We start from the raw sequence: 21,707 nt of genomic DNA on the forward strand, positions 1-21,707 counted from the left end.
TGAATGAGGCCTGTTTGGGGGTGAAGGATGACCCCTGGGGATGGGACCAGGGTGTGGTTGTGTGGACTTGTGCAGTCACTAGAGCCCTTTAGGGAGGCGGGGTTATGCCAAAGCCAAGTGAGCAGCAGTCACAGGAAGGAGGAGACAAAGAAAAGGTGGATTCAGCATGCATTTGTTCTTCAAACTTTCCTTTGCTTCTAGTGGACTATCCACTCTCTGCAGTTTCATAGCCTCTATCTGAAAAGTTGAGTGTTATCCCCTTCCTCCCTTACTATGTTCATTCTACTTGTTGGAGCACTGTGCTAGGTGCTAGAGAAACCAAGATGGCTAAGATGTTCTCTGCCCTCTCAGAGCTCATTGAGAAGTGGGAATGTGTGGGAGACTAATTTATAAATAGCTGTCATAACAGCTGTGTGCTGAGTAGAGGTGATTCCTGGCACCAGCAGAAAAAAAGAGATGGGCCAGGAGAGGGTGCCCTTGTGTGATGCCCTGTCTGCTAGACTCGTCTGAGAGCAGGGGCTTTGTCCTATTTTCCTTTGTATTCCCAGGGCTGTGCACAATGCGTAGCACCTAGCATATAGTAAAGTTTGTGGCACTAAAGATTCTGGAAGGTTTAGGAGGGGCCAAGGAGGGGAAAGTGGGCTCTTCACACACAGGAACCACAAGAGGCAGTGCTTTGAGTGTTTGTGGAGTTCTCTGAGTTCCTTCTGTTCTAGATAGGGAGCTGCTTAAGGAGTGAGCTCTGCTCAGGTGTGGCCTTTCTCAAGCATTTGTCACCCCATTACAGCCCCAAGGCTACACTTGTTTTCTTAGAGCAATCCAGACCTCCCCTAGATGGGCTTTAGAATGGTGTACAGTCAGTCATGTCTTTCTTGCTATTCTTGAAGATAGCTTTTTTTTTTTTTTCTTTTAAGGCTAGGAAATTGAGTAGTGGGACATTATATATGCATGACAACATGGTTGTTAGTTGTTTCCTGGTTTCTTTCTGAGGTAGAAAGGCCCCTGGGTCTTTTATTTTGAGACTTAGGAGCTTCAGATCTGCCCCACTTCTTTGGATATAGCCCTAAAAGTCACCCAAGTCCAGACAACAGTCTGAACTCAAGGCCCTAGAAGTCACCCAAGTCCAGACAGCAGTCTTCAGTCCTCACAGGGATCACTTTACTCTGGAGCAAATAGCTTGGGTGGGTCTTTTCCTCATAGTAAACTCTGCAGCCTGGTAGGTTATCAACCTGGGAGGGGAAGCAGATTGTGTCTGTCCTGATCAACCAACTGGGTGAGGCTTTTGCAAGTCTTTCTGACCCTGCCCTCTCTCTCAGTGTGCCTGCTGAACCCCTCGTAGCCCCTGGAGTCAGTTTAGCTCAACTGTCTAGCAAGAAAGAGTTTTTCATCTTGCATGCGAGGACCTTTCAAACTATTTTGTCACTGTAAGTGTGTTTATTTATTTATTTTATTTTATTTATTTATTTTTTTAAGATTTTATTTATTTATTTGAGACAGAGAATGAGAGAGAGCACATGAGAGTGGGGAGGGTCCGAGGGAGAAGCAGACTCCCTGCCAAGCAGGGAGCCCGATGCGGGACTCGATCCCGGGACTCCAGGATCATGACCTGAGCTGAAGGCAGTCGCTCAACCAACTGAGCCACCCAGGCGCCCCTGTAAGTGTGTTTAAAGAGGGAAAGCACACCTACTCTCCTTAAACCAGAATTCTTACTTACACCTTTCTGCCTTATTTGGAAGGCAGCTCCAAGTGCTTGTGCTTTATTCATTTTGTTATTATAGCTGAATTGTCTTGGAATAGTGAACTGTATATTGTTTTTCCGTTGGACTGCACTGATAGTGGACTGTAAGGGTCTTTGGAATACACCGCCTAGTTTAGATTCAGCCCAAGTCAGCTGGACACTTCCTATGTGAGAGATAACCAGTCTTTTTGAATGATCTTCTGAACTTCAGCTATACCCTAAGCTCTTCCCGGAGAAGGTACATTCTGTGTTTTCTGATTTGGAACCGTTCACTGATGATGTGCTTATTCATTTCTTGTGTGAGAGCTTTGCGCAGTGGCAGGATCGTAGCCAATGAGGTTTATCCAAGGTGCGATTATTGCTAATTGAAAACTTTTCCCATTTCTTGTGTGAGACGAATAAGGCAGAAAATTTTATCTCATTTGCCAAGGATTGTCTGAATATTTTGCTCTATCATGTATAGCTTTGTTTTTTTATAATAATAAATTTTACAACATTTTACAGTTTCTACATAGTTTATTTCATTTGCTTCTTTGACTACCTTTATGAGGGGTTTATGAGGGTTATTAGACAGGGTTGAGGGCCCTCTATGAAGACTGTCAGGCGCCAGAATTCTTCCTTCCTCCCAGGGTTCTTAACCAGTGTTTGGGTCATAAAAATCTGTTGCAAGCTCTGGGCCCTCCCCCACTCCCACTGCCAACAGTGTGTTCATGTACTGTACCCTTGAGGATCCTCAGGCCTCAGGTGCCCCACAGCCTGGAAGCTCTCTCATCAAAGGCTGGTGGACTCATTTTTTTGGTCCAGTAGTAAGATTTCAAAGAAATCAGTATGGAAACTCTAGAGCTGAGGGGTAAATTTTGGAAACCTGATTGAGAAAGGAAGCAGAATGGTCACAGTATCATGTGGAGATCCATGCTCCATACCTGATGTTCTGGAAGAGCAGCTGAAGAGGACTGGTCTTTCTTCAAGTCGTTCTGCATGTTGGAACGACAGGTGAGTTGTGCTGTGTGTTGCTGGATTAGCAGATTTGGCTGTAGTGGTCACTTCTTGACCCTTTGCTTACAGGTACACACTGATTCGCTAGAGAGCTATACTGTTCAATGTGGTAGCCATTCACTATATGTCTTTTTAAATTAAAATGAATTAAAATTAAATACTCAGTTACTCAGTTGCACTAGCTACATTTCAAATGCTCAGTAGCCACAAGTGACTAGTGACTACCATATTAGCACAGATAGAGAACATTTCCGGCTGGACATACAGCAAATTTCTGTGGGAATCTTATTGCAATGCAAGTTCTGATGTAGCAGGTCCCAAGGAGGCCCAATAATCCATGTTTCTAACAGACTCCCAAGGGTGCCAATGCTGCTGATCCCAAACCACACTTGGAGAGGTCAGGCTGTCAAAAGTGGAGATAATAGGGGCTCCTGGGTGACTCAGTTGGTTAAGAGACTGCCTTCGGCTCAGGTCACGATCCTGGAGTCCCTGGATCGAGTCCCACATCAGGCTCCCTGCTCGGCAGGGAGTCTGCTTCTCCCTCTGACCCTCCCCCCTCTCATGTGTTCTCTTTCATTCTCTCTCTCGCAAATAAATAAATAAAATCTTTAAAAAAAAAAAAAGTGGAGATAATAGCATCCCCTTTATTTCAGTTTTCATGAATTAGTTTACCTAATAGTTGGTTACTCTGACAAATGAAAGTTATTTTGGAACCTAAGTTATGTTTGTAGGCATAATGGATTTTAAATTAATTACAAGGGTCACATATTAGCATTGTTTTGCCTACTTAATATAGAAAGAACATTAGAAATGAACAAATAAAATTCAGAAAATAGTTTATTTTTTTTCTCTTAATGAAAATCTTGCTTTGGGGCCATGAGACCCTGTTGTTTCAGGGTCTGTTTACATTTTCAATCCAAGGATATCAGGCTGTGGAAGTTCCAGGGTTGTTTCTGTATTTCCTTTATAGCATCTATGAAACCACAGCCCAACTTTGTGTTTGTAGAACTTGAGTGCAATAGAAAATGACTGCTGGGGAATGAGAATAGGTTTTAGGGCAAAAAACCCCTTTATATATATTGAATAAAGGGATGATGGAGAATGGCCACTATCATATCTCTTTAAGAGCAAGTAATGTAGTATATGGGGTGGTGTACTTGAAACTAAAAAAATTCTGGGTGCCTGGGTGGCTCAGTCAGTTAAAGTGTCTGCCTTCGGCTCAGGTCATGATCCCAGGGTCCTGGGATCAAGCCCCACATTGGGCTCCTTGCTTAGAGGGGAGCTTGCTTCTCCCTCTCCCTCTGCTGCTTCCCCTGCTTGTGCTGTCTCTCTCTTTCTCTGTCAAATAAATAAATTTTTAAAATCTTTTAAAAAAAGAAACTAAAAAGATTATATTCAGAAGTTGGCTTTTAGACAACATAACAAGTACTACAATTAAGGACCTTCATAGCTTTTCTTAGGAAGAAAAGATTTCTCTGAATTTCTTTTTTAATTTGATTTTTACATATGCGATATGTTAGGTATTTTCTACTAGTAGAAATTTGCATGACTTTCTTAATTCCTCCAGTATTTTACATATTGGCATTGTCTGTAATATAGACTAAATTCTGATTATTAAAAGGAGATACTTTAGGGGTACCTGAGTGGCTCAGTCGGTTAAGCGTTTGCCTTCAGCTCAGGTCATGATCCCGGAGTCCTGGGATCGAGCCCACATCGGGCTCCCTGCTCAGCGGGGAGCTTGCTTCTCCCTCTCCCTCTTCTGCTCCCCCTGCTTGTGCTCTCTCACTCTCTGTGTGTCAAATAAATAAATAAAATCTTTTTTTAAAAATGAATAATAAATAAAAGGAGATTATTTAATTTTGACCTTAGAACTTACCCAAGTGGCAAGGTGTAAACTGTCAACTGAATGGTGTGCCCCTTTTCTAAAGGTCTGTATCCCCGTATTTAGTATTCCAGTTCTGTCAGTGAGCATTCAGCTTTCAGCATGCCTATTCAAAGCATGTGGGGAGTCAGAGAAGGAATTTATGGTTTGGAATTTCCCAAAGCTAGATAGTGTTAGCAAGATAGTGTCTAGTAGTCCAAACCTGGGAAGTAGAATTTCAGAGTTGAAATTTTTCTTTTCACCATCCTTAAGGAAGTTCGTTAGATCCCAGTCAACTTAATGCCAGCAGTCTCTTCTTAACCTGCTTGTGGGTTTTCGCTTTGCTCTTAGGGTTGGCTTAGCTTGGCTTGGTCTAGTGCCAAAGGAAAGTCTTGCTGTCTTTGGAGTACTTTTCCAAAGAATTGAATTTTGTTGGTTTTAAATTTCCTAAAGCCACAGCAAAATCCCTTTTGAAGTGGTTTTATTAAGTAAAACAACATGCAGAGTGTTTTAGAAAAGTTTCACAAATAAGCAAGTACCCCTCATTCATTTTAGTTAGTTACTGAGTGCCTGTCAGAACACAGTGATTGATGATGATGAAAACAATGATTTCCTTCATTTAGACTTCTCAATAACCATAGAAAATGGGGGTTCTTTACAGAGTTTTGTTTTGTTTTGTTTTTTAGATTTTTATTAATTTATTTGACAGCGAGAGACACAGCGAGAGAGGGAACACAAGCAGGGGGAGTGGGAGAGGGAGAAGCAGGCTTCCCGCTGAGCAGGGAGCCCATGCGGGGCTCGATCCCAGGACCCTGGGATCATGACCTGAGCTGAAGGGACACACTCAACGAGTGAGCCACCCAGATGCCCCTTTCACAGAGTTTCTAGATAAAGAACTGGACCTGAGTAAGAACTTGCCTGAAGTCAGACAACTAGGAGGTGGTTGGATAGAGATTTGGCTGTGTTCTCTGGAACACTGGTGCTGACCTGCCACCCTCCCTGACTTTCCCAGAGCTCCCATGGGTTCCCTAGAATATGACATCACTTCCTGCTCACAGGAGCTAGAAGGTGATCACAGGTGCTATGGGAGATTGGACAGTTGGGCTAAAGCTAAAGAAGATGTTTTTTAAATTTCATTCTAATGGATTTAATCTCATTTACTCAGTAAGACTTCATTTTGTGCCAGGCCCGGGGATACAACAATGATTCCCAAAAGCTCATGGATTCAGGAATGGCAGACATTGGAGAGTATGGTGCTGGGGATGGGGACCAGAGAAAGTGTGACAAGGAATTAGCCAGATAAGGAATTAGTCAGAGCGAGGGAGGCCACCTGGCAGTAAGATGAGTGTGGATGATAAAACCCTAGAATCTAGCTGAAGTCAGGCAGGGGGGGCACAAGCATGCCCCAAAGAGATGACCATATCTGGATGCAAAGCTTTACCCAGGCAGAAAAAGAAGGTACCGCATTCTAGGCTAGGGCAAGCATGTATGCAGGGAATGCAGAGAGCATGGAGGCATGCAACATGGCTCCATCAGGCATGAGTGGGGGGCACAGCCTTCGAAGGGGGACTCAGATGGGGTGACTGCGTGCCTTAGCTGCTGTCCAATGGAGCATGGCCTTGAATTCCTTGCCAAACAAGGAGTGAGCATAAAGTTTGTTCTGTTCCTTGTATAAGTACTCCTCAAAGTATTCAAACCTTTCTAAGGTATTGACCCTGGATCAGAAGAAAGCTCAATAGTCATTAGCTCCTGTCTACCATCTATTCTTCAGAAATGTCTTGTGACACTCATTTATCGCCTATCTTTCAGATTGAGCCCCCCAGTGGTTTAAGGGCTCTTATTCTTTTTCACTCTAAAGCAGTTTTTCTCTTTTATGCATAACTTCCTCCTGCCCAAATCTAGTGTCCTTTGGCCATTTTCCTTTTTGATCTTATTTCTCTCTTTCATGCAGTACTATTAAACCCCTTAACAATTCTCCTCATTCCTAGAGTGGATGGGTACCCACTGTGTCCTTGGCCCTAGAAGAGAGACCAAGAAGAGGGGCTCCCAGCAGAGCTCTGTGTTCCCTTGGCTTCTGCTACCTTCTTTGATGGTGGAATCCAGCAGTTCTCACCCCAATTTTTGACTTCTCTATTTGCTCCAGTTTAAGTCTAGAAATGTCAGAGCTCTACCTTCAAACTTTCTGTTTCTGTTCTCTGCCAGTTTGACATATATAGCTTCTACCTTTTCTTCAGTTCAGTTCAGTGAGTCTTTGCTCAGCTAGTATGCCAAGTACAGCGTGGGCCTGGAGTTTCTGAAAACAGTAAGTTGAGACCTTCCTCATGCCCAGGCAAGCCATAGTAAATGCTTTAAAGGGAACAGTGGAGGAAGTAAGGAATTCAGGGTGGGACAGGCCACCCATCAGAGTCTTGCACTTGCCTGGGTGACTTAGTCGGTTAAGTGCCCGACTCTTGATCTCAGCTCAGGTCTTGATCTCAGGGTTAGGAGTTCAAGCCCCATGTTGGGCTCCACGCTGCTGGGCATGGAGCATACTTAAAGAAAAGAAAGGGGAGGGGGGAAAAGGAAGGATGAAAGAAGGAAAGAAGGAAGGAAGGAAGACATAACATGACTGTGAGGCAGGAAAGAAGGTCCATAACGCTCCAGCTGACTAGCAGAGATGAAGTAATAATTCTTGTGAACATGAGGGCAGCATGGTAAATAAATAAAAAACAGAAAATAAAAAACCTGCTTAATACACCTTTTCTATTAGCACCTCCTGCATTTCTTTACTCTCCTTTATGATCAAATATCAAAGAGTTTGTGGTTGCTGCTTCCACTTCCCCTCCTCCATCCATTCTCTCCCAACCTTCTCGTCCCTCTGCTGAGTCACCAGTGACCTTCATGTTGCTAAGTCCAAGGTTTCTCCTGGGTTCTTGTCTTGCTTTGCCTCTAAGAAGCATTTTTCACAGATTGCTCTTCTCTCCTTGAATCTGTTTTTCTTGGGTCCTCCTCACTGGCAGTTCAGTCCCAGTCTCCTCTGTAAGTTCTTCTCTTCTTGACTTCTTTAAGTCCATGGACCTGGGCCTGGGACATGGACCCCTCTCTACACTCTATTATGGTGATTTCCTCAAGTGTTGTGGCTTAAAGTGCCATCTCTATGCCCAGGACTTCCCATCTTTATATTGCTTATCTCCAACCTTGAGTCCCTGTCCATGTGCCCGTCTACCTACTTGATACCTCCTCTTGGATAGCTCATAGGTATCTCAAGTGTAACCTGATCAAAGCACAGCTCTGCTTTCCAGACCCTTCTTCCCTAAACCGGCTGCCTTCCAGTCTCCCGTATAGTAGTTAATGGTATCTCCTTTCATCTAGTTGCTCAGGCCCAAAACTAGTAGTTATCCTTGAATCTCCTCTTTCCCCAAAATCCCACACCACTTTTTTAGAAGGTCGTGTTGATTCCATCAATGAAGTCAAAGATTTATCTACTTTTTCTTTCTTTTTTTTAAACTAGGCTTCATGCCCAATGTGGGGCTCAAATTTAGGATGTCAAGATCAAGTCAAATGCTCCACTGACTGAGCCAGCCAGAAGGCCCAAGATCTATCCACTTTTCATGTCTATTACCATAACTCTAAGCTAGGCCAGCAGCATTTCTGGACTATTCCAGCTGTAGTAGCCTCCAGACTGTGTTCCTGGTTCCACCCCTTGCCTTCCATTCTGGTCTCAGAGCAGCCACAGTGATCTTTTAAAAATGCGATTCATGGGCCGCCTGGGTGGCTCAGTCGTTGGGCGTCAGGTCGTGATCCCGGGGCCCTGGGATCGAGCCCCGCATCGGGCTCCCTGCTCCGCGGGAAGCCTGCTTCTCCCTCTCCCACTCCCCCTGCTCGTGTTCCCTCTCTCGCTGTGTCTCTCCCTGTCAAATAAATAAATAAAATCTTAAAAAAAACAAAAACTTCTGTGCTTCAAAGGATACTATCAAGAAAGTAAAAAGACAACTCGTATAATAGATACTTGATTAGAGTCTAGTATCCAGAATATATAAAGAACTCTTACCTCAACTCAACAATAAAAAGACAAATAACCCCATTAAAGAAAGGATTTATTTTTTTAAAAAAATTATTTTCAGAGAGAGTACACAAGCAGGGGGAGAGGCAGGCTGAGGGAGAAGCAGGCTTCCCGCTGAGCAAGGAGCCCGATGCAGGATCCGATCCCAGGACCCTGGCATCATGACCCGAGCGGAAGGCAGACAGACGCCTAACCGACTGAGCCACCCAGGCGCCCAAGAGCAAAGGATTTAAATAGACCTTTCCCCAAAGAAGAATGGCCAATAAACACATGAAAAGATGTTTAGTGTCATTAGTCTTTTTTTTAAAGATTTTATTTATTTATTTGACAGAGAGAGACACAGCGAGAGCGGGAACACAAGCAGGGGGAGCAGGAGAGGGAGAAGCAGGCCTCCCGTAGAGCAGGGAGCCCGATGCGGGACTCGATCCCAGGACCCTGGGATCATGACCTGAGCCGAAGGCAGACGCTTAACGACTGAGCCACCCGGGCGCCCTAGTGTCATCAGTCTTTAGAGAAAAGCAAATCAAACCCACAATGAACTACTACCTCACACCCACTGGTGTGACTATAATAAAAAAGACAATAGCAAGTGTTGGTGAGGATGTGGAGAAATTGGAACCCTCATCAGTTGCGATGGGAATGGAAAATGGTACAGCCACTTTATAAATTTTTTTTTAAGATTTTATTTATTTATTTGAGAGAGAGAGAGAGAGAGAAACAGCATGAGAGGGGATAGGGTCAGAGGAAGAAGCAGGCTTCCCGCTGAGCCGGGAGCCCGATGTGGGACTAGATCCCGGGACTCCGGGATCGTGACCCGAGCCGAAGGCAGTCGCTTAACCAACTGAGGCACCCAGGCACCCGAGGTACAGCCACTTTATAAAAGTTTGGCATTTGCTCAGAAAGTTAAACAGTTACCATATGACTCCGCAGCTCTCCCTAGACACGTGTTCACACAAACACTTCCACATAAATGTTCATAGTAGCATTATTCATAATAGCCCAAAGTGGAAATAACCCAAATGTCCATCCACTGATAAATGGGTGAACAAATTATATCCATACAATGGAATATTATTTGGCCCTAAAAAGGGATGAAGCGCTGATATACAACAACTTGTAAGAACCGTGAAAACATGCTATGGGATAGGTGCAAGCCACAAAAGGACCCATACGGTGTGATTCCATTTGTATGAAATGTCCAGGAGAGACAAACTGTAGAGACAGAAAGGTTAGTGGTTGCTCGGTGGGAGGAGGAGGGGGAAAGGGGGAATGACTGCTGACGGGAACAGGGTTTCTTCTGGGGGTGAGGAGAGTGTTGTAGAAATAGATAGTGGTAATGGTTGTACATCGTGAATTTACTAATAGCCACTGAATTTTATGTATACTTTTAAGGGTGAATTTTATGGTATGTGAATTACATATCAAAAAAATCAACACTAATTAAAAAAATGCAATTCATATCATGTGATAACTACTCTGTAAAATCCCCATTGCTCCCTGTAATGATTTTCTGTTGCCACTGTAACAAATGGCCACTAACTTAGCGGCTTAAAACACAAATTTATTTATTGCCTTCCATTTCTGTAGGGTACAAGTCCAACATGGGTCTCCCTGGGCTAAAATCAAGGTGTTCTAAGGACTGCCTTCCTTCTGAAGGAAATAGGGGAAGAGTCCATTTCCTTGCCTTTTCCAGCCTGTTAAAGCCACCTGCATTCCTTGGCTTGTACTTTCTTCCTCCACCTTTGGAGCCAACAGCATAGTGTCTCTGACTCTAGGTCACCGTCTCTCTGACCACAGCTGGAAGAAGTTGTCCACTTTTAAGGACTTGTGTGATTAGATAGGGCCCATCTGGGTAATCCAGGCTCATCGCCCCATCTCAGGGTCCTTAACCTTAATCACACCCACAGAGGTCTTTTTCCCTTGTAACTTACTCTGAGAATCAGCACGTGGACATCTTGGGGGGCTATCCTTCTGCCGATCACAGTTCCCATCACAGACAAACAAAAGCCAGAGTCATTCCCCTCACTGACAAGGCTCTTCGAGGTGGCCCCCCTTGTCTAACTTCACCTCATGGTGTCGGGTTCCCTGCTCAGCGGGAAGTCTGCTTCTCCCTCTCCCACTCCCCCTGCTTGTGTTCCCTCTCTCGCTGTGTCTCTCTCTGTCAAATAAATAAATAAAATCTTTAAAAATCAATCAATCAATCAATCAATCAATCAATCAATCCCTGGACCTTGAAAATTCGTAGCTCTTGACGAGTTATTTGCATTATTTAAATTTGCACTGTTTAAAATTCTACATGTAAAGGGAAACGGTTTGAGTATTTGTATATTGCTCCATTTGAATTTTGCAAAATGGAATTCAGACGAAATGCTTTTGTACTATAACTTCATAAGGGCGACTTTCAACAGAACTGGCAGAGTCCATATGAAGGGTCTTCACCCTCGGGGACAGGATAACTTCTCTTTTTCAACACGCTCTTCTGGTGCTTTCTCTTTCAGAAAGCATGCTCTGAATTGCCATCGGATGAAGCCAGCTCTCTTCAGTGTGCTCTGTGAGATCAAGGAAAAGACAGGTAGGCCATTGAGAAGACATTTTTTGTGGGTCCAGGACCATGACAACCACGCCCCTCTGGTCCTGGCTCAACCTGATGTGTGTCGTGGACTGTCATGCCTGTCACATCTCCCTCAGTGAATGGTTCACATGCTTCCTTTCTGCCTTGCCAGTGCCTGTTCTCTGGTGTATCACATCCTTGTATTTTGCAGTTTGTATCTGGAGTAATACTGTTGCCAGTGAGTAACAAGCAGCTGCATTGTTCTTAAGCACTGTGGCATTCAGTTGTTTTGGAAAAGGAAAAGATGATAGAATTAGAAAAATAGAATAATAACAATTTTGTTTTATTTGTTTTAAGCATTCAGAGTAATCCCCATGGAGGCTTCTGCCACCGCAAATCCTTTTGTTAAAAAACAAAACAAAACAAAACAAAAAAACAAAAAAAAACCCCACAAAACTTTATTTTGAGTTAATTTTAGATTTGCAGAAAAGTTAAAAAATAGGACAGCCCATTCTCCTGTACCCTTCTCCCCACTTCCTGTCATGTCAACACCTTCAGAACCACAATGCAATGATCAAAACCAGGACATGAACCTTGGTACAGTGCTCTTGAACTGAACAACGGGCTTTATTCGGATTTCCCCAGTCTTTGCCCTAATGCCCTTTTCCTGGTCCAGCCTCCCACATTGCATTTAGTCATTCTGTCTCCTTAGTCTCCTCTGATCTGTGACAGTTCCTCAGTCTTTCTTCATCATCTGTGACCTTCACACTTTGGTTGAGAACTGCTCATTTTGTGGGACTGACATTTGTGGGGAACCATATTAGTTCAAAGAAATACTTCATGGCGGATCTTCATGGTATTGCTCCCAACCCAGCTAGTAGCCAACATTTTATCTATTGTCTTTACCAACACTTTCTTTTCTCATAAAAGCCAGCCTGGGCTATATTTCATTCCTGATCCTTTTACCTTCGAGTGCACTTTGTAACCAAGAAGCTTTTATTCTTCATTTGTTCTCATAGGTTGCTTGTGCATGATTAACTTTTTATTTTGAAATAATCAACAGATTTACAGAAATGTTCCAAGAACAGTGCAAATACATTTTCTTCCTGCACTGTCAGGGAATAGGTTGCTGCCATGATGCCCATGACCCCTGCACACTGGAGTGTGTGTTTCCAGTGAACAAGAGAGTTTCCTGTGTCCCCCCAGGACAACCCTCAGAGTCAGGAAGTGACATTAATATGCCACTACCATGGAATCCCAACCTTATTCAAGCTTTGTCAGTTGTCCCAATAATTTATAGAAAAGGATGCAGGCCAGGATCTTGTGTTACATGTAGTTATCATGTCCCTTTGGTCTTTTCCCCTCTGTGACCAGCCCCATTTTTCCTTGACTTTCATGACCTTGACCATCTGGAAGATCACGGGCAGACCCCTCCATTTGGGTTTATCTGATGTTTCCTCACAATTAGATCTCCGCTTTCATTATCCTCGGTACTTTTACTTATCTGTTCAGTTTTCCTTGCCCCCCATGTATACCCGATCCTCCTCCCTAATGTGAACCCCTTTTCACCCCTCAGCCCCCACTCCCATCCCCCACCAGGTCACTGCTGGGACAGCTCCCATGTGATGCCCTCTCGCCCAGAGCCAACTCGCCCTCCTCCAAAGATGCCCCCTCAGGGCTGTGACATCCCATGCTGAGCTCCCACCCAGGTGCCTCTCAAAGGTGTTTGAATGTCTAATGGCCTGTCTTGTCCGTTTTGTATTTAAATTATGGGGAGTAGATAGTATGGCTTCTAGTAGATTGAAGTGCAAAGGTTGGGTGTTTTGCAGGTTTCAACAAGTTTACCCTCAGACCCTCACAGCACTCCCTTCTGTGTTGTATATGAATTGGATAAACAGCACTTCTACAACTGAGTGAGCAACAAACCCCGGAGTCCTGTGGGCGGGAAGAAACTGTCCATGGCAGCGTATGTCCATCCTCTGGAGACGTTGGCTATCATCACATGCTCCTTAGTACTATTGAATTGTGTGACATTGGTCACCCTCATAAAAAATCAGCCAGGGTTGGTACCTCTTGCTAGGGTGTGCTGACCCCCTGCCCAGCCCTCACCTGGCCCTGGGTAAAAACAGCTCTTCTGGGGCTCCCCGCTGCCCCCAGCAGTTGGCTCTGTCATCATAGCTCCTTGGATGTGTGGGACCCTGAGGTTTTTTAAATGACGACAACCTAGCTCTGCAAGTATGGAATTTAGCAGTACTAAAAACATTTTTTTTTAAGATTTTATTTATTTAATTGGAGAGAGAGAGAGCGAGCAAGCAGGGGGAGTGGGAGAGAGAAGCAGGCTTCCCGCTGAGCAGGGAGCCCGATGCGGGGCTCGATCCCAGGACCCTGTGATCATGACCTGAGCCGAAGGCAGACATTTAACCGACTGAGCCACCCAGGCGCCCCCTAAAAACAATTTTTAAGGGTACCTGGGTGACTCCGTTGGTTAAGCGTCCTACTCTTGATTTTGGCTCAGGTCATGATCTCCCTGTTGTGAGATGGAGCCCAGCGTTGGGCTCTGCGCTGGGCGTGGAGTCTGTTTAAGATTCTCTCTCTCTCTTCCTCTCCCTCATGCTTCCTTTCTACCAACTTGGCTCAAACGTTGGGCTGCATAATGCGTTTTGGGACGTGGTACCACAGGAATGGGCCAGCACTGCTCAGCCTTGAAAATTGCAGGCCATCTGCAATTGCCATGAGCTGGGCTCCATGTGGCCTGGCTGAGTTGTCAAGTTCACTGTGGCCAAGTGTCTTTTCTCATCAGTAGGAAATGCAGCTGTGGGAGCGCTGTGTGTCCAACATGTGAGTGGCAGGAGAGTACACAAGATCTCAGTTATGCTTCAGCTTCTCCCAGTCTTGTGATGGGTATAACCCAGTATTAGCCCAAAGAAAACTACTCAGGGCCCTGATCCTGCACCCTGACACCAGTGGGTCACCACCTTATTGGTGATCCTGAGAGACAGGCCTCTTGGGACTCCTCATGCAGGGACAAAGCATGTCTGCTTCTTGAGTTAACCCACATTCTTCACATTCCCCTTTGGCTAAAGTCTGCAACAGGCCTTTAGGGTAAAGACCAAACCTGCGCAGAGCATTTAAAGCCCAGTGCGCATTGTTGGAGCACAGGTTGCAGTCCAGTAGCTCCGAGCTTCCTGGCATCATTGCCCCACCCTGCTGGCAGCCTCTCGCTTTCCTCTTGTTTTAGAGATAAGCAGAGTGAACCTCTGGAGAGAGCAGGTCACACCCCAGTAGCCCACAGCCAGGCTGCATGCTGCCCTTCCACACCCTGTCCTGGCTCAGAAAGGGAACCCTCCCTGTGCCTCCAGCCCGCACCCACCAGCCCCAAGTGCCATCTGTGTCCCCGCTGCTCTCACTGCATCCACGATGGCTCTGGGCCTTTGCCATCTGTCTCCTCCAGTGAGCTCAGGGTCCAGCTGTACTGTGTTCTACGACTGTCCTGGTACCTGGCACACAGTGCCATGTACCTTGGGTTTTTGTTGAATGAAGAACTGTTTCTGGTGACTGATACCTCTTAATTGAAATCCTTTTCATCCTGTTCACTTTATGGGGTTCAGGAAGATTGTGTCTGCGGCCTGACTTAGAACACAAGGCTATTGTTCGCGTCGTCCGGAGAAAAAAGCCATCCTGTGTATAAACCTTGAGTTGGCAGACGTACCTGGAAGCACTGCCTCACTCCACTGCCTTCCACCGTCTCCTCTGGCCCGTGGGAGGGACACTGGAGTGTCTTCCAGCCCAGGGATGTCCGGGCATCCCTGCCCGCAGAGCTCTCTGAAGGCCAAGGACCCCCCCCCGGAGTGCACCCTCCCTCCTGAGTCCTTCCCTTGGAACAGCCATTCTCGGCATCTAGAGGAGCTGTCCTAAAAGGACAAAATAAAAAAAATAAATAATAAAAAAAAAAGAACAAAATAAAGCATGTCTGAAGAGTTTTGAATTTAGCTGGGAGGACCAAGTACTGGCTCAGTCCCTTTCCTGAAACCCTTGGGGCTAGATGCATTACAGAATTCAGAGTTGTTTGGATCTTAGGCATGTTGTGTTGATGACTCCTGAGGCAGAGCCTGCATTCCAAAGGTGACATTTAGCACCAGAGCAGGAACATTCTTACACACTGGCTGGGTCAGGCTTTGCCTCCAAATGAACTTGAGGGCCAACTTCTGGAAAAACATTGGCTCTTGGACTGTGGATGGGCAGGCAGCTTAGACCCCGTGTGCTGAGGAAGCTCCCTGAAAAGCCACCCGGCATCTTGGGCAGTCGACTCAGGGACCTGCTTTGTCTTCTCCGTGCGGTCGCTGTCCCCTGTGCCGGTCGTAAGCGCACATCTATACCTGGGTTTGGTCGGTTCTGTGCTTACCGTCTCCTGCGAAACGAGAAGTCCTGGAGACCTGTCTCGGCCAGCCTTGCTCTTGGGCCAAGGAACCGTCTCTGCTGCAGGAGCAACAGCTGGCTGCCTTTCAGGGGCGTAAATGTAAATAATGGGTAACATAAGGGAACATCTTGTTATTTCCTGACCACTGTTCATTGGCCTGGTGAGGACCTGTCAGGCTTGAGTAATCCAGTGGGCTTTTTACCTTCATTTCCCTTTCCTCGTCAGCCAGTCGGGTCTGTTGCAATTGCAAATTCATGATCTTGATCTTGGAGTTGTAGGTTTGAGCCCCACATTGGTGTGGAGATTGCTTTAAAATAATACAAATCTTTTAAAAAGCTCAAGAACCTGACGGGTTTTAGTTGCAGGTGCACCTCCAAAAAAGAGTGAGCCAGGAGCTTTAAGGCCTTAGTATGGACCCAGATTCTTGGAAAGCACGCCTTTCTTGCAGAGTCTATTACCCTGTTCAGGTTTTTTCTTAGGGTTTGGCCATTGACTAAAATGATCTTGTGCTTTTGTTTCTGGTCTGCAGGGACAACCTTCACCCTTCGAGTTGGTCACATTTCCTGTCCTTACCTTGCCCGTCTGTCCCTCCCAGGCTCCTGGTCGCATCCTCTCCACCAGCACTTGAGGGCAGAGCTGAGGAGAGGCCTCCCTGTCCATGTCTGACTTGCAGCAGTGCTTCTAAAGGGTCCCCAGTATGTCTGAGTGTGCCAGGCAGTCTGGGGAGATGCTTGTTATCAGGTTAAGGAGCCTTCTTTCTATTCATGGTCTGCTAAGGGTTGTTGTTTTGTTTTTAAGATTTATTTTTAAGTAATCTCTCCATCCAGCACGGGGCTGGAATTTACAATCCTGAGATCAAAAGTTGCATGCTCCACTGACTGAGCCAGCCAGGTACCCTGGTTTGCTAAGGGTTTTTATCATTAGTGGCTATTGTTTTTGTTGTTGTTGTTGTTTTGTTTTAAAGATTTTGTTTATTTATTTGACAGAGAAATAGCACAAGTAGGCAGGGTGGCAGGGAGAGGGAGAAGTAGGCTCTCCGCTGAGCAGGGAGCCCGACGTGCGGATCGATCCCAGGACCCTGGGATCGGGAGCGGAGGTTTTTCTCCTTTAGGTTACTGTGATGATTTACATTGATTTTCATTTGCACTGACACAGTTTGAAAACACCTGTACGCAGAAATAAATCCTCTGGGTGACGATTCATATATTTATGCACATACATGTACATAGGCTGCTAACGTCAGGTTGCTGGTCATTTAGTTAGACAGCCATGCATCTCTGCATGAATGAGGCTGGGTCGTGATTTCCTTCTGAGCTCCTGTCTTGAGGTCTCTTTATGGTGAGTTTGGCTTTTCCTGGGTCTCTTCTCTGCAGCAGTGTGTTGAAGAAAGGGGCTCTGTCTCCCTTGAGAGCTTGGTAGTCATAAAATGGCGTGGTAGCCTTTTGGGAGAGGTTTCTTAGCAGAAGTTCCTATTTCTGGAACACGATTCTGTGAGGCCAAGCGTGTTCCAAGGAGCTGGGGTGATGACAGCAAACCAGACAGTGATGGTCTTTAGCGAGCAGGGTAGTTTCACACAACAATAATAGAGACAGACCTGCAGCTTCAGGGCCTTGAGTAGAAGTGGGCCTCTACCTGCCTGATGGCACATCTTCCCCTCCTTGTTGGGAAAGAGTCTCAGAAGCAGGAATGGCTTGGTGCTCCAGGCCAACCTGTCACCTCCATGGCCACACTGGGCACCCCCAGGCACTCGGAAACCCCACTCCTGTTCCCATACTATTGCCTTGGTTGAGGTGTTCTTTCCTGGGCCAGGGAACCTGGTCTTCCTCCTCTGTGAAGGCTTGCCTGAACTCCTTTGCTCCCCAAATCCAACACAGCAGCTACAGCCTGTGTTCCTGCCACATTCGCCATGTCACCGGGCCTGCATTCTCAGAGTTAGAGGGGCCTGCCTCCCCAGTAGATGGATTTTCCTGTGGGAATGGATCACTCTTCTTTAAAACATGGTCCTGCTCTTCATTTAGCATCTCTGCATCCCCTTGATGGGAGCTTATGGAGTGAGCCTTTCTACTGCACACAGGACTTTCCCTCAGTTTCTTATCTCCAGGACCCAGGAATCTTCCATAGGGTTTTTCCAGATGACAGCCCCATCTCTGCCACAACACTGAAGACAATAATGATACAGAGACGCAGGAATCCTGCAAACATGGGGGAGGAAATAGGTTTACTCCCGAGAGGGTCACTTCTGGACTGTTCCTATGGAACCCCAGAGCTTGGATCTGAGACTGGGACATCTTAGGGACATGTCAGAGCTTCTGGCAGTGACCCAGGCTCAGTCTGCTCTGGCCTTGAGGAGGGTTTGGCTCACCACCACCCAGTACCAGTGTGAAATACAAGCAAGAAGAAGTTCTGGGAAAAGGAAAGGGAAAATAAAGCAGACATACAAAATAAGCCCGAAAGTCTCGTTAGATTCAACAGACAAAATTACTCCATCACGTTGCTGTAAAAGTTTCTATGTGCAGCCTCTTCTGTCTGTGTTGGCTTCTCCGTGGACAGGTGACAAACCCAGATGCCACCTTTTGGGGAGTCCTGACCTAGGTTGGAACTGAACTAAACAAGCTAAAATCCTTTGGACTACACCCATAGAAGAAGGGAGAAGGATCAAGAGGGGTCCCCAAGGAAAGGGCATTTGAAGGCAGTAATACAGCAGTGTTGACCTGCCTGGACCTGCACGCTTACAGGTTCTTCCTCAGGTACATGTTAGGCTCCATGACATGCCTGTTCTGGAGCAGAGACCGCTAGACCATAGCGCTGGGAAATAAGGTTTTATTGGAACACAGCTGCTCATTTGTCTACTCTTGTCTGGGCTGCTTTGGTGCTACAGGGTGACTGAGCAGTAGTGACAAGAGACCCCATGGCCCCCAAAGCCCAAAAGAGTTACTCTCTGGCTCTTTACAGTTTATGGATCTTGGTGGGAGGAACTCAGCCTCTGGAGCCAGGAGCAGGAAAGTGGGTGAGGGACGGCAGTTCCAGAAGGGCAGGGTTGGCAGAGGTTTTCTGAGCTGCAGGAGGGAAGAACTGTGATGGGCTGCAGGTGGGGACACTGGGGGCGTTGTGGGGGCCCCCAGCCTGTGGCTTGACGGGGTGTTCTCAGCAGCAGCGCCTATACCCGGGCATTAGGGCTCAGAAACTGCCCATTACCAGCAACAATTGCCACTGACCAAGTCTGGATCAGTCCAGTTTCCGTGACGGGGCAGGAAGGTGCTGATCCTCTAATCTCTGCAGTCAGAGCCCGCCGAGGGGTGTGCATAGTCTACCGGGTCCCCCGGTGAGTGCAGAGTTAGTCTGGGAAACCTCTGGCCTATCAGATGAAATTACCCTAATAAGAAAAGACTCCTGGGTCCCATGTACACACTCCATTGGTGTCCATCCTGAGGGAAGGATGTGGGGGAGACCCAAGAGATAGGAGCGACGGAAGCAGAAAGAGCAACCACAAGCCGCTGGGACCTCCCCTATAGCTGGAGTTGCTTGGTTGTTTTTTTGTTTTGTTTTGTTTTTTCTTAAACAATTGGGCCCAGGTACAGAAGATAATTTACCACCTGCCACCCCTTTCTATGTTCTCCAATATCAGAGGCATTGTGTGAGGGAGGAAACACTCTCACAAAAGATGACGGTGATTGCTGGGATGAGCACTTTGCCAGAATTCCTTGTAGAATTCCCTTATTACCTTTGCTTCTTTGACTGCAAGAGAAGTTGGAGCCAGTGGAGCTCAATTCAAGCCCGAGAATGAGGACAGGTGCACTCACCTCAGCCCAGGTCTCAGTGACCACACTGGGTCTGCCCCAGATGCCCTGTTCCTGCCACGATGTAGGGGCAGGAGAACCCCAGTCTCTGCAGCTCCCTGGGGGTGGCAGAAGCCACTTGTCACCCCAGAGCCGCAGCTTATGCCCAGCACTTAGCCCTCAGTAAGGGCTCAAAAACACATCGCAAGGTTTCTGGAAGCAGGAAGCCCCCAAGCTTTTCTTCCTGATGATTATTCTCACCCATGCTTGCAATGACACTGGTACTGTTAATTCCAGACTGGCGCTATGGGCAGATGGATTTGGGGACTGGTGTGACCAGATGAGGGTGACTGTGGGTACTCAGCATGTTCTCAAGACTCTTGGGCTCCAGACCCTAACCGTGAGGTCCCAGCAGCAGGCTTGGACTTTCTATTGTCCAAGGGCTCCTCAGAAAGCAGTTTGGTTGCCACCTGTCACTTGGCTTCAGTGCATCTTTCTATTCCGAGTTCTCTCAGCTTCATCCATCCAGACACTGGGTGGTGGAGACCCTGCTGTGTGGGTGAGGGGGGCAGGCTTCTGAGGGCCTAGGGCCCTGCCCATTGAGGGCAGCAGGGAGGAAGGGAGGTCAGTGTTTTGCTGAGTCCTGCACTTTGGCAGGCTCCAGGTCAGGCAGGCCTGTCCTGCATCATCCCATCCCGTTGGGAGCTCAGGGCAGCTCCATTCACAGCTGGGAGCTGCAGCCTGCAGGGTGACACATTCACAGCCATGTGGTCAGGCCAGTTAGGGGCATCTGAGGTCTCTGCGGCTCAGCTCATGGGTTAGACTTCCTCCCATGTGGGTATGGGCCCCGGAGATGGCTCTGTCCAACCTCCCACCTTGGCAGGGAGGAAACTGGAACACGATCTTGCTGCCAAGCAAGAGCACTCCTGAATGGGTGAAGGGGTAGGCAAGCAGGATGGGGGGAGTCAGGGTGAAGGAGGCTTCCCCTCTGAGCCTTCCGTCTCCCCCAGTAGCCATGTCTTTATTCCATTAAGGAGAGAAAAATGAAAACAACTTGGAATCATGCTCCTGTCTTAATCTGCTTGGGGATTCCTAAACAACAGACATTTATTTTCTCACAGTTCTGGAGGCTAGAAGTCCAAGATCAAGGTGCCAGCTAATTCGGTTCCTAGTGAGGGCCACTTCCAGCCTTGCAGACAGCCACCTTCTTGCCTTGCCCTCACATCGAGCTTGGGGGAGTGGAAGGGCTCTCTTCCTCTTCTTGGAAGGCCGCAGTCCTAGGATGAGGGCCCCACCCTTACAACCTCATTCCATCTTAATCACCTCCTCACAAGACTTGTCTCCAGATACAGTCACACTGGAGTTAGGGCTGCAACGGGTGAACTAAGGGGACGCAGTTCAGCCCATAACAGTTCCATATTATTTCTTTAAAAACAAACGTAATGTGTTGATATTCACAATTTCCTTTCATTGTTTGATTTACCAGGGTTTTTATCGCTTTCAGTAATTTGGGAACAGAAGGAACTCTGGCAGTTGGCCCGGGTGTGGGTTTGGGGGGCTTTATTTTAGATCCTACCTCCTCCTCTAAGTGCCTCGAGCAGACAGTGTCCCTGAGCTGAGCTCCTCGTCCCCGAGGCCTCCCAGTCGCCAGTTGAGGGCCCTTGAGGGTGCCCAGGAGCACATCTGAGATGCTCTGGAACAGCCTACCGGAAATGAGCTTGTTGTAATTGGTGGTAATGAGTATCTAATGACCATAATTAGGCCAGTTACAGTGCCTGGAAGGACAGGGGCTTGGTGCTGAGGGAGAGACAGAGCTGCGCTGCAGGGCATTGGCGGAGGGCAAAGCACACTTTTTTTTTTTTTTTTTTAAGTTTTGCTTTTACTCAAATATGTACATTTGCAAAAATGTCCAGTCGTAAAGAAATAAAGCTTGTAGGGTGTGATTGCTGACCATAATAGCATGGCTAACACCACAGGGCCTGGGGTATGACAGGCACGTTGTCTCCTTATTCATGGACATCTGGATGGTTTCAGTTTTTCAAAATTACGAACAGTAGAGGTAGTGTGCATCCTGTAAATATGGCATCTCTAGGTGTCAGTGTTCTTGTGGGACAGACTCTCAGAACAATAATTTGAAGGTCAAAGGATATGCACTTTTTCATTTTTTTTTTTTTTTAAAGATTTTATTTATTTATTTGACAGAGAGAGACACAGCGAGAGAGGGAACACAAGCAGGGGGAGTGGGAGAGGGAGAAGCAGGCTTCCCGCCGAGCAGGGAGCCCGATGTGGGACTCGATCCCAGGACCCTGGGATCATGACCTGAGCT

At 46.7% G+C, this 21,707-nt stretch overlaps 1 protein-coding gene and 1 pseudogene across 1 annotated transcript in view; both read left to right on the plus strand.

Moving 5' to 3' along the window:
* PBX4 (PBX homeobox 4) overlaps positions 1 to 21,707 on the plus strand; it is a 35,231-nt gene that overhangs the window by 1,781 nt on the left and 11,743 nt on the right. Inside the window, exon 2 of the mRNA XM_045863827.2 lies at positions 11,136 to 11,209. Within this exon, the coding sequence (XP_045719783.1) occupies positions 11,136 to 11,209 (74 nt within the window). The remainder of the gene's footprint in view (positions 1 to 11,135; positions 11,210 to 21,707) is intronic.
* Positions 2,043 to 2,169, plus strand: LOC123834925 (U4 spliceosomal RNA; annotated as a pseudogene).

The sequence above is a fragment of the Mirounga angustirostris genome, unplaced genomic scaffold, assembly GCF_029215605.1.
Source record: "Mirounga angustirostris isolate CCGP_5_RB_7025 unplaced genomic scaffold, mMirAng1.0.hap1 SCAF_1, whole genome shotgun sequence".
NCBI classification, from domain to species: Eukaryota; Metazoa; Chordata; class Mammalia; order Carnivora; family Phocidae; genus Mirounga; species Mirounga angustirostris.